We start from the raw sequence: 12772 nt of genomic DNA on the forward strand, positions 1-12772 counted from the left end.
GCTTCACCACCTTAGACCTTGCAGCAACTCTGTGGGATAAGACATGTTGTTGGCCCTGTTTTTTCATGGAAAGACTTGCCTGGGCTGCTGTGAGGGATCTGTAGCACGGCAAAGGAATTCAGTTCTCCCAAATTCAAAGCCACATCATTTCATCGATACCAGGTACAGTGAGGTGTCTCACCAGGCTTTAGTCATGGTCCTGTGTTGCAAGGCTGAGCTGAATCTCATCTTCCAGCAAAAGCCACAAGCAGGGAGCGAGTCCGTGAAAACACAGCAGCAATCCTCCTCCCTCTGCTCCCTTTTCATCTTTCCTGAGAGTTCAGGCAAAGAGGTCTTGCCTGGAGCCTCCTGCCAGCCTTGCCAGAGGTGTGTTTGCCCAGGGGCTCTTGCAGACTTCAGCGCTGGAGCATTTGTTCCTGTTGGTCTTAAATTCTTGGGGGTTTAGTTTCTCTGATGAACAGTGAAGATCAGACCTGGCCCCATCTGTTTGCTCCTACTGTTGCTTGTCCAAGGTGTTGGTGTGGTGTTGCGTTGTACAGACTGACAGCAGGCAGCCTGCAAGCAGCTCGAGCATCGCCCAGGTAAGCACAAACAGTGTGATGCTCAAAGCTACAGGCAGTTTTAATCCAGCGGAGGGTCGGTTCTAGTCAGCACCAAACATGCTTGTACTGGCTTATAAAAGGCCACAGAAATATACCTTGAAATTTAACTTCCGAATTCATTTTTCCTTCAAGATTTCAGTAGGTCTGGTTGCATTCCTTGCTATAAATTTAACAGTGAAAAATATGCCATAGACAAAAAAAACCTGGATTCAGAGTTTTGTTCTCCAGAAGGCCGCCGATTTGGCTGTCCTGAGAAAAACCCGGTATGGCGCAGAGAGCCACAGCCTCTGAGAGACTCAGGGAGGGGCTGCTTAATCTTGGCCACCAGCCGAGGGCTGAGAGTTGCTCGTCCTCGAAAGGGAGATGGGAGCCCTCTTGCGTACCCCGGGCTGTCTGAATGCACTCCCTGGGTGTTACTAGTCTCTCGGCTCCATGACTGACTTTTTCTTTGCCCTTTCTGCCTTTCCTCCTGTTTATTAAAGCAGGCAGAGAACATCGCGTCCTTTGCGTGTGCCATCGCCTGCAGAGCCCGGGGCAGGAAAGGGCTTGTTGGTGATGAGATGCTGGGTTGAGCTCGTTTCTGGTGTGCTGTAGCCCTGTGCTCTGAAGTAGCAGCAGGGTTTACCGATGCTGTTGCTGTCTGCTGAGATAAATTGTGGTTGGAGAGCTTAGTCCTCCAGGGAGGCAGAGGAGAGGGCTGGCCGTGGGGTGTCCCTGCAGCCCTGAGGAGGTGAAACCTCTTGCAAGTTGGGCTGCAGCAAGGTTTGCCCAAGACTTTGTAGCTCAGTGTTGTCCTTTGGCTGCATGCATTAAGGCAGACTTGACTTCTGCCCGAAGATGCAGCAATCTGTGAAAAGTACCCCCTGGTGCTTGCCAAAGTCTGTCCTCAGTGGGCTGGGGGTTCTCGCACAGTGAGGGCAGTGAGGTGAGGGTTTAATGAGAGGAGCCATGTGCCCTTCCATCAGTCACTATCTGTTAGTCATTAATTTGCCCTGCCTTACCTGAAAAGCAAGTTAGTTCATTTGCCAGTGTCATGGAGAGATGGTTTGTTAAGTTTAGCTTTTAAATCCCCCTTGGGGCTGGAGGTTTCAGTTCTGCGAAGATCCGCACTGCCCTTCATCTTTCCAGCCTAAAGAAGATTGAGTTTCAAGACGTTTTACCATGCCAGAGTCTTTCAGAGTAGAGCATAAAAGTTAGCGGTCTGTCTGTCCTGCTAAGGACATTACAGGTCCCGAGGGGGCCTAGGTGGGGGCTCTGAAAGTGGTCGTCTGAGCTGAGGTTTCTCTTCCGTGCCCTGGTGAGCTGCATGATGGGCTGGCTGGAGAGGTGTCAGTGATGCTCTGTGTGTATCATTTCCAAAGCACTTTCTGATCTATCAGGATGAAAGGTTCTGCAGAAATGCTAAATAGTAGTATTAGTGTAAAATAAACATACTTCAGTATTTCTGATCCTAAAGTGGATCCAGATGCTTTCTTACGGCTGCTGGGTCTGCTTTGGTTTTTCTGTAGCTCAGTGTGGCCGTCTGCATTTGTTCAAATGAGATGAGATGTGACAGAGAGCTTGTCACAGCATGCTCTTGTCAAGTCTGTAAACCTTTATATTTATATATGCACACACACAAATATATATATATATAAAAATGAAAAAATGACTGGCTTACTCTAAGACACCATTTCTGAGTCTGACACTTCACATGCATGCCAAGGAACTTGGAATAAACACGGCAAGTTTATCAGTTTTTATGATCACAGCAATCAGTTCAGCCGTGTAGGGGAGAAACGGGATTTGGCTGCGTAACTCAAAATAGTCTCCAAAGGAAGTGGATGTGTCCATCTCTTTATAGGTCTAATACAAAAAGAGTATTAAATGCCCGTTGAAACCAGCCACCAGTTGTGTTTTCCAACCTGTGGTTGAGCTTTGCAAGAGGTAACTTTCCAGCGCTGTTTCAAGTGTAAAATAATTTTCCTCTGGTTTTACAGATTATTAACATTTTCGTGGTTCCTCTTCTACAGAGAACAGGTCTGCCCCACTGCTTAAGGGTGGCATTTTATATGGGCTGGGGTTTCACCAGGGCTGGTGCCAGGGTGAGATCAAAGCAGCAGAAGCAGCCGGGTGGTCCTTCCTTCTGAGCACACCAGTGGGAAATGTTTCCAAGCTGCTGTTTCAGTGATGTTTTAGACCCTGCTTGGGGAGATGATGCTGCAGCGTCTGAGGGGACTCCCAGCTGTGCTGCAGGGGCTTGGCACTGCCTTGCAAAGACTGGCAAATACTGAAAGCATGGGTGGATGTTTTACTGGTAAAAAGTTTTGGTTTGCTAACTAGTATTAATAGATGTATGATCAGCTGGTAGAATCTCTAGCATTCTTAAAATCAGCCATAATAGGATTTGTTATGTGTCATCACCCACTGGCACTAGGAGTAGCTGCCTGAGGTTTCTTAGCTAGTGTATGAGATCCAGGGCTGTCACCAAATCCTACTCAGTCCCCTGCCAACCAAAATGGGGAATAGTAAGTTTTAGAGTCTCAGTTTTCAATAAATTTCATAGAATCATAGAATGGTTTGGGTTGGAAGGGACATTAAAGATCATCTAGTTCCAACCCCCTTGCCATGGGCAGGGACACCTTCCACTAGAGTTTGGATCAATTGAAGCTGCATTCGGGATATTTTTGCTCCATGCATCTTCTCCATCCAAGCTGAAGACTATGTTCAAACTAAGCGACAGCTTGGAGGTTGCAGCTGATTCCCCACATCTGTGCCGAGAGCTGCATACACTCATCAGCTCTGATCCTGCCCTGCCTGAGACGCGGTTGGCGTATTGATTGCTAAAATCTCTGTGAGTGCTCTACAGGGACCAAATCTAAAACAAGGCTTGTCTGCGTTGCACACATTAAACCCCCTGAGAAGTGGAATTTTGGGTCCTGTCTAGCTTTTGCAGTTTTCTGCAGTCTAGAGGCTGCAGAATCCATCCCATTACTCTCTTCTGGCATGGGATGCTCCTGGATTGATAGAAAGTAATTAAAAATCTGAAGGTTCTCACGCATTTAATACAACCTTTCCTGTCTTTTGTCCAGTGTTGAGACCTTGCTGTGCTTCCCTGGGGTTTTTTGGCTTCTTACTTAAACAGGGGAAAAATGGCAAAGGAAAAGGAAGCCAGCTAAGTAGGCAGCATGTACTTAGCAGAACTTAAAGGTGGCTCAGGCTCCTTGGTTAACAGCCCTGTCTTGAGAGGGCAATAAAGCAAATGACCACAAATTCTTGGTGTATTAGTTTCCTATCTTGTTGTATTAGTTTGGTGTTATACCAGTGCTGTTTTTCCAGCACGGGATGACTGGTCTTTGGTTCAAAACTAACTCTGAGATAATGATGCCACTTACTGCATCACTGGTACCAGCTGGATTTACCCTGTCCGGAAATACCTGACGTCATCTGGTGTATGCAGTCACTTGCTGCCATGCAAAGGTAATTGCTTACTGACCCAGAGAAGACATTTCTTTTTTTTTCATGGAAACTTATTGTGTGCTTTGAACTGCCAAGAAGTACTCAAGAAGGCATAAACTCATGACTTACTACAGGCTGCACGCCTGGAACATGCAGGCCATCTCGACATATGGAGTAAATCAGCACGGCTCCACTAACTTCAGTGCAGCTGCATCTATTACCTCTTGCTGTAACCCTGCTCCAGACTGGAGGGATGGTTGTCTGTGAATAGGAAAAAAAAACCTCTCCTGTTTCTTCCTTTTTCATAGGTTTACACTTTATGAACAGTATAAATGTGCCACAAGTGGAGGTGAAATAGTAAATTATTTTTGCCTCTATAAAATTACTTTATTTGGACATATGCTAAGTTCCCTCTCATTCCCCTTAGTTCTTAAATCAAGTAGTTGATTAATGCGTGCACTTGGTTCTGGCACTCAAAAATACATCAGTGATTAGTTCATAGATAGAGATCGGTGTTTTAAAAAAAACCACATATGTGCACCTGCACAAAAACAAGTCAGGCAGAACTGACTCTGCATGAAAACAGGGTGGGCAGCACCCATGTAAGCCACAGGACTATGGGAAGAGGAGCTGCTTTTCTGTTTCCGTGTGCCAGGAGGAGCAATGCTATCAGGCTTATGTGTGATGGATCAGAGTGCAGTGGTATTGCTGCAAGCAAAAGTCATGAATTTTAATCAACTTTACTGGCTGCCTTGAAATTTGAGTTGAAAGATAAATGTGAAAAACAGGCAGCCAATATTGTTTCTGGAACAAAACTGCCTCTTTTCTGTTGATTAAAAGAATTTTTCTTTTAACTTGATAATCAAAAATACTTCCATCTTAGTTCTGGAATTTTTTTTAGGGTAACCCTTCAGGTCCTGCCAGCCTTGGGTGCCTCCCTGAGCCAAGTGTCACTTCGTGGCTGCCCAGACAGCTGACCTTGGCTGCAGAGACTTTCCAACCAGCAGGGCTCATTGGCTGTCTGCTTTCAGCCGTTTTGAAAAAGATGGTTCTAGGGCTTTATTTAAATATCCTTAATGTTAAAAAAGAAGAAGAAAAAATACTTACCTGGTAAAAACTGCTGAGTGGACTGTCCAGGGAGTTGGAGTCCAGTTTATATTCATTGGGGAAATTTGCCACAGTCAACATACTTGTCCTTCCCCTCTATTGCTCCAGGGTTGCTTTTAAGGTTATGTAGTTGCTGTATTCATTTGGGCATCGGTCTTCCTAATTAAATATAAGTGATTTGAATGCCAGCGTTGTCTGTGGGGGACATCTAAGCTTTGGGAAGAAGTGGACTGAAACTATCAGCTCATGTCCCTCGACAGAAACACACACCCATCAGGTTATTTCCAGCCACTGCCAGGCTGGTCCAGATTACTTTGAGTAATTGAGAGTGCTTTCCTCACTGCTCTGTACAGAAGTTTGCTTCAGGGGTTATCATAGCGACTTTTCCTGTTTTGCCATTAAGTCACCTCTATACAGGAATAAGTTTGAAGATTTGTATTTAAAGCCAAATAACTTTTAAGAAAGGGAAGGGGAAAATTGGCCTACAAGCACCAGGGAGGGGAAAAAAAATGGTGGAAGGCTCCTGAGTCGCTCCTCCTCTCTCAGCCACAAGTGCTGTTGTTATTTTCTCGTAGGACCTTGTATGGTTCAACTCCACACCTAGTTTCGTGTCTCCGATAGCTGTAGGTTCAGCAACGGCTCCATATTAGTGAAGAGTTCATTGCGGCTGCAGCAGAGGCTTATTTGGTGCTCTGGGAAATTCTTGCTGCTTTCACTAGTAGAGAAAGGCAATATATTTTGGGGCCTAAATTAGTGTGAAAGGGCACATACAAACCTGCTAAATACAAATTCCAGCTTGTTTGTACTCTCAGTAGGTTACACCCTTGGCTCAGAGCCCAAATATTTCAAAAATTTGAGTTGAGGTATATCCTTTCCCAAAAGACACATGAAGTTAGATTCCCCTTTTGCATCAATGGGTGCAGTTTCTGTAAGGTCACCGAGTATTTGCTTGAAGCAGAAATGTTAATTCCTTCAAGGCATGTCCAGAGACTTTGGGAGGGGAGGCGATGCTTTGCTCTGGTACAAGAACCTGGTGGCTGCTCCTTGTACAGCTGGGGTGACTTGGCTCTCGCTTTGATTGGAATACACTTGCTGTAATGGAAACCCACCTTTTTTCCATGTCCCTTTATGGGAGCCAGGATGCCTTATAGTGCCATGCTTTGCTGTACTGAGGCCATTGGCACTACGCCTGCTTACCCCAGTGGCTGATTTTTTTTTTTTCCCCTGAGGCCTTCAGAGCATGTACGTACACCGAAGCAGAAGATTAGTTTCACTAAGGAGGCTCATTTCAGATGCAAATGCTCTGTGGGCTGCTGTGCAGATGAAGCCTGCCTGATTTTTAATTTTTTTTAAACATTATTTATTTATTTTAATGCCCCACTGGAAACACTCTCTGCTTTGCTTTGCTTGCCCCACCTTTCCACGTTGCTGTGCTGCGGGTCTGGAGGTCGGGGTGGTGGGAACCCGTCTGGTGGCATTTACCAGTTGTTACATTACGCTGCAGTGAGATCAGCCTGGACGGCCGGTAGGGCTGTTATTATTCCTGCTATTATTCCTGGTATTGTTTCCCTCCAATACTGAAGGAAGAGAGCACTTGCTGATACCTCGAGGTGTCCTGACGTATCCACACACCGGGTAATCGGCTGCCTGAGAAGGTGCATGAACATCATGGGGCACAGCGTGTTGGGGTGCCGGGGCGGGATGCGGGCACCTCGGAGAGAGTAGTAGGTAATCCCCGCGCATCCCCTTTCCTTGCAGTTACCTGGCCGAGCAGTGCTGGAATGGCGGCTTCGTCTACCTGATCATGTTGCGCCGCATCAAGCGCAAAGCCCCTCTTCCTCCCTCCAACGGCAACAACAGCAACAGCTGCGATCCCAAAGCCAAGCCCAGCCCTGAACCCGGCGACAGAGCCGCTCAAAATGGGAAAAGGACCAGGAAGTTTGGAGTCATCACCAGAACACCGGGCGGCAAGGACAGCAAAGAAAAGCCAGGCTCGGAGCATGGGAACGGGCACTGCACCCCGATGGAGGTGGAGGTTGCTCAGCCGGAGACCTCCGAAGCAGAAAGCAACGGGGAGGAGCAGCTTCAGGGCACCGGGGGACAATACCGGTGCCGGCTGTCGGATGGCGGCATGCCAGACATTGGTGACCAGTCTGCCCAGGTAATGTTTGCACTGGTTTTTTCTAGAGAAGGAAGCAGCAGGCATGCAAGCAAATTAAGGGAGTTTCTCAAGTGGTTTCCCTGGTTTCAGTGCTCTGTCCTCTGGCTAAGCCTGCAGGTGACAACCCAAGGTGTCAGGGCACTGAGCCGTGGGATGGGTTCCAAAACAGGGGGGCAAGAGGATTAGAGAGTTAAATAATAATTGTGAGAAACCTCTTGTCATGCTCCATCTGTGATGGAGGGGAAGGTCCTTATATCTCTGGCCTGTCAGGCTTGGCCTCAGAATTTCTTTTTTTGAGACAACTGATGACCTTATGACACCGGGGCAGGAGGCATCAGTGGAAGATGGTAATTTTGTCCTTTGGGGCTTGATGTTTAGCTCTGAGCCTGACGGCACCTTAAAGTTAATGTTAACATTGGAATTGAAGCTTCCCTTTTTGATGCACCACACCACGGTGCCTTTATTTGTATTACAAAAATTGTTTGGCCAGTGTTTGGGGACCACATGGAAGTTATTGTGAATTTTGCTCTCAGTTGATGAGATGGATGATTTGTTAATGGTTGGGACAGCAGTGGGATTGGGGCTTTCATTGCTTCTCTCTTCATCCTAATGGAGATCTTGGGGTTTGTTGCCTGGCTAGAATTGCAGCGTTGCTGGATGGAGAAAAATAACCTGAGCCTTGATCAAATTTCAGTATGCATCTATCATCAGAAGAGCTGTCTGCCAATCTTTCCAGAGACACCGATAGTATAAACAGATGAATGCTGCTTTGTTGGGCTTGGGTCTTGCAGCAGCAGCTGGTTTTGGTTTTAAGACTTCAAAGCTGGTAACAGAGCAGTATGAGTGGACATCTCATCACTAAATTCTGTTGAGGAAAGCATGGATTTAAACATGTCCTCTGAATTAGTGCTCCCCAATACTACTGCAGGGTGGTGGTGATGGTGGTTGTGAACTTAAACTAATTTAACTTGAACTACATTGGAGGGGCTAAAACCAGTTTTGAAAAATGCTGGTCTTAAAGAAGCTTAATTGAGAAAACCTGCTTTTCCCATCAGTGAGACATGTTGGATTTCATGGTGCAACAGGAAGGGGAGGGTGTTTGTGTACTGTTTTTGCAAGCCTCCTAATTGCAGTCTTTCTGAAAGAAAACATTAAAAGTTTGAAAATAAATAAATAAATCCTTCAGCATTTTTAAAGCTCTGGTCCATATAAAAACTTCTTGAATCTATTCTGAGGCTGTCTAATTAAACACATGTTACAAATGAAGATGATCAGAGTTTGTTTTGAGGAAGTGGAAAGCCAATATACATATATATATATATATATATATAAACACGAGAAACTCTTGATCCAGAGCCATCTGGTGCTAGAGTTACCTTGATGTTTTAAGTCATTTTGGTCTGAGAAGTAGATTGTTACATTCAGAACATACAAGTATCAATGTGAGCAATAAATACATTTTTAATGCAAAGCACATACAAGGTGGCTTTGTAAACGTAAAAGAGTAGTTGAGTCACTGGAAATTTAAGAGCTATCATCTGTTCAGTTGTGGTGTATCTGTCATGGAGCCTGTTGGGAGGCACAGTTGTTTAGTAAAATTGCTTCTCTCTCTCTTTCTTTTAATCCGCCCCCCGCCTTTAATATTTTGCTTAGAAATATGACCTCTCTGTGTGTCAGTATTAATTACATTTTCCTGACGTCTGAATGAGGAGAAATGTGAACAGCTGGAGCCTGAATAGCATGCCTTGCTCATCCTTTGTTTTTTAAAGACGAAGGGGGCCTATAGACACCCATCACTTCCGCATCTGTGGGGTAGCTGCTTTTGGAGTAGTGAGTGGCTTAATTCAGTTTCTTAGTAAGTGTTGAATAGTGACAGTGAATAAAATTTTCAAAATTATTTGAGTCCTGTTTAAAAAAAAGGCAAGGAATAAAGACACTTGGGAGCCTCAAATCTCACTTCCAGCTCCATTTTCAAAGCGTGACCTGGCACTCAGGCATATGAGATCCAGTCATGTCAGAGCCTTTTGAAAACAGCATCCAGGACATCATGTCAGAAGTTGCAGCCTCCTTCCAGGCTTCAAAGCATGAGCCAAAGCTCTCGCAGCAGCGGGAGGAGTTATCTCCTCCCGAGCAGGGACAGGGTGCATTGGCAGGGCACCCTCTCCACCGGGAAGGCGGCTCCATCCCCGCTGCCTGCCCCGCGCTTGCTGTCTCTTCCATGCATAGACTAATTGAATATCCAGGGCTGTCAGCCCTACACCTTTGGGGAGCACTATATTCGCTTTGAGAGGATGAGAGCCAGCCTGCGGTGGGCTGGAGATCGGCTGCAGGTGGGAGTAGAGGCTTCCAGAAGCTCTCGGTGACCGGCGCGGCTGCAGGAGGACCACCCTGGTCCTCCCCACCACCCTGGTCCTCCCTACCTCTCCTTCCCCCTCCTCTGCCCCAGGACGCGGGTTGGAGCATTACAGAAATTGCAATATGGAGTCCGGGAAAATATGTTTTTTCTCCCTGCAGAAAGTTAGTTTGAAGTTGTTGTAATGAAAACTGGAGAAGACGTTGAGTCAAATCTGCGTGTCTTAGCCACTGCTGTACTGAACCCAGCGGCCAGCTCACGGCCGATGCCTTGGGGATGTTGTGCTGGGAGTGCTTTTGAGGCATTCACGTGTCTTCAGTGTCATTTGCTTTCACGGTACCTCCTCTCCCACGAGTGTGGGGTTGTTCTCCTGTTTTATTGCTGCATGCTGCTAATAAAACCAATGCTGAGTCGTGAAACAAGCGGCAAGACGAATACTGTTTGTCAAGTGAACCTGCCAGGAGATTCCTGTGTTACTGGTTTGTGTGCGTGTGTCAGTCCCCTTCTTCAGGCTTGCTTTCATCTCCCAGATCTTGGTCTGTCTCTCCTGCGCACTTGGCATTGCTATCGCTATGTGTAAACAAATCTGCCAGGCTGTTTGCTGGTATGTAACCCTCAGTAAATATTGTACCTGTCAATTAGCAGGCAGCATTTAATGTTTACAGGTGGTTAAGTTATGCTGCAATATTTTTAGGGTGAACCTAAATGCCCTTTAAAATGTGGGGATTCAAAGCAGCAAGGCTGTATCTGCCTGGCAGGAAGATCTCAAAGGTCTGGGAACCAGACCTGACCTTGGGGAGGACCCAGGCTGGCTGCAGTGGGAGTCATGGGCAGTGATTTAAGACCAGGCAGTCTCTGAGCCGGAGTAATGATCCGTCACATCCTGGGAAGATTGGGGAGCTTAAATACAGAAATCAAAGTTTACTTCTTTTATTCAGCGGCCTGAGACAGGGCGGAGTTTTGTAGGCTAGTAATTATAAAGACACAGATGAAAGAGGAGTATGGGGAGGGGCTGCTGGAGTCAGCTGAAAAATGATAAGGAAACTGTGAGGTTTCCTCACAATATATCAATTTTGTGGTTTTACTGTGTTTACCGGTAGGACAGAATCCCTCAGTTTTGTTCTCAGTTTCTGTATCATGGTGTTTTTGGAAGAGCTATGGACCACTTCCTTAGCTGTTCAACCCCTAAGGAGTGCCCAGAGGTGGCCAGGTGCAGCTGGCATGGGCAGGGTTCAGAAGTAGGATTGTGAGGGTTGCAAGGACCACGGGTTATAAGTGTGAGGGGTGGGAGCATAGTTTTTAAAAATGACTATTCAGATCTCACTGGCATGACAAGAGGCTTTCATCAATGAAGCCAGAAGAAGGTTGGCTGCAGATGAAGTGTACCAGAGCAGACTGTCCACCTTTGCATCCTCTAGCCCTAGCAGGATGCTCTGAAATGTCCTTGTAACACCAACCATTAAAAGAAAAAACAAGACACCTCCAGAACTCCCTTGAATCCTCTTGCTTCTGTATAAGCGTCTGGATTAACAGGGGATTGAAATCCACATCCAAATTTAGCAGTCACCAGTGGAAACCGTGTAAAGGGAGACTGGACAGAGTAAAAGTGCTTTAACAGTGAAGGCAGGCAGGTGGAGAGGGGCTGGGCGCTGCATTTGGACATTCCTCCATTGGGAGAAATACGGGGCATGGGAGGAGTGCCGGGTGTGCACCAGGTCTCCCAGGTTGGTTGTAGCACCGGGGCTGTGGTGGGATGCCTTTCCAGGATGGAAAGAAGTCAGCGTCTGGTGGCCCTGTAAGGTGTGTCTGGTGAAGTTGGCCTACCATCTATTAAAAAATGGGAGGGGGGAAGGCAAGGGGGTATTAATGCCTTGCCTCAGAGGTTTTTGGGTGAGGTCTGGGTTATAGTAGTGCTTCAAGATCTTGGCTCCATGTTGTTAACCCCAGTTACTCTGCAGTGGGTTGTAGCTGCCAGAGCAGTGTGCCTGGCCAGCTTTGCTATCTCATAGACCAACTGAGCCCAGTTTAGGTAGACCACAACCTTCTCCAGACTCGTGAGTGTGTACACAGGTGCATACAGACGTACGTGTACGTAAAAGACCAGCCAGGTCTTTGCCAGCCAGCACTTGCTTTTGTATCGCTGCAACTGCACGACACTTGGTTTCATGTTATCAGCAACTCTCTTCTTTGAGCCCATTATTGCTTTCTTATTAAGATGGCTGGTCTTGGGAAAGGATGAATGCTTTTGAATTGCGTTTTGCTTTGTAGTTAGGAGAGGCTGACAACCTTCCTATAGCAGTATTTACCAATTAGCACTGGTAAATGCCAGCCTTACCTTGCGTTTTGATTAATGGAAAATGTTCCTTATCTTGCCAAGCAGAAGAGGAAGGCTAATAGCACGTTACAGGAATCAAAACATGAGGCTTGAAATAATGTACTGGCTTTAAGCATTTTACTATTTTTTTAAACGTGATGGAGAAAACTAATTTCTCATCCACTTGCTGTACCAAAATGAAAACTTCGCTGTGAGCAAGGTACTCCACTGAAGCTACTGAAGTTAAGTTGCTTTACATCAACTTTTTTTGGCAACCTAAGCAGTAATTATTGTTTTGTCAAGGCTTTTATGGGACTCTTATATGATGCATGTTTTAGACATAAATAACTCTATTTTTAGTTTTTTAATGTAGACACTTCTACTCATCTAAAGGCCTTTCTCAGAATCTGTTTCTGTTCTTAACGTCTTTTTATCTGTTGTGTTTGCTTCCAACTTTCATTAACATGAATCCTGGGGCTATCTACTGTCTTGAAGTTTTAATGTGCACTGTGATAAGCATGTCTTCCATCTCTCTTGCCTGTTTTGGGTTGTAAACTCTCTTACGGACAAGGGCTGTCTTTTAATTGTAGCTGAACAGCACTGACAAAACATGGCCTTGCTTTTGCTTGGGGTTTTAGGAAGTGCTTTGATGTAACTAGTAGTGAAATTACGGTTAATTTTTTTTGCTGCCAGTTATGTTCCACCTTGCCATAAAACAACTGTTGTCACAACTTTCTGGGGTTAAGCCTCACTCGCTGACAAATTTTTTCAACTGACTTAAGGTTTTGCCTTTCTTC

The 12772-nt window shown here is 45.9% G+C and overlaps 1 protein-coding gene across 4 annotated transcripts in view; it reads left to right on the forward strand.

The window, feature by feature from the left end:
* The window catches only part of PDZD2 (PDZ domain containing 2), a 206897-nt gene that overhangs the window by 129211 nt on the left and 64914 nt on the right, over window positions 1–12772 (forward strand). For all 4 annotated transcript variants that reach the window (XM_052775629.1, XM_052775630.1, XM_052775631.1 and 1 more), the window contains one exon: window positions 6906–7308. In XM_052775629.1, the coding sequence (XP_052631589.1) occupies window positions 6906–7308 (403 nt within the window). The remainder of the gene's footprint in view (window positions 1–6905; window positions 7309–12772) is intronic.

The sequence above is a fragment of the Harpia harpyja genome, chromosome Z, assembly GCF_026419915.1.
Source record: "Harpia harpyja isolate bHarHar1 chromosome Z, bHarHar1 primary haplotype, whole genome shotgun sequence".
Classification (NCBI taxonomy): Eukaryota; Metazoa; Chordata; class Aves; order Accipitriformes; family Accipitridae; genus Harpia; species Harpia harpyja.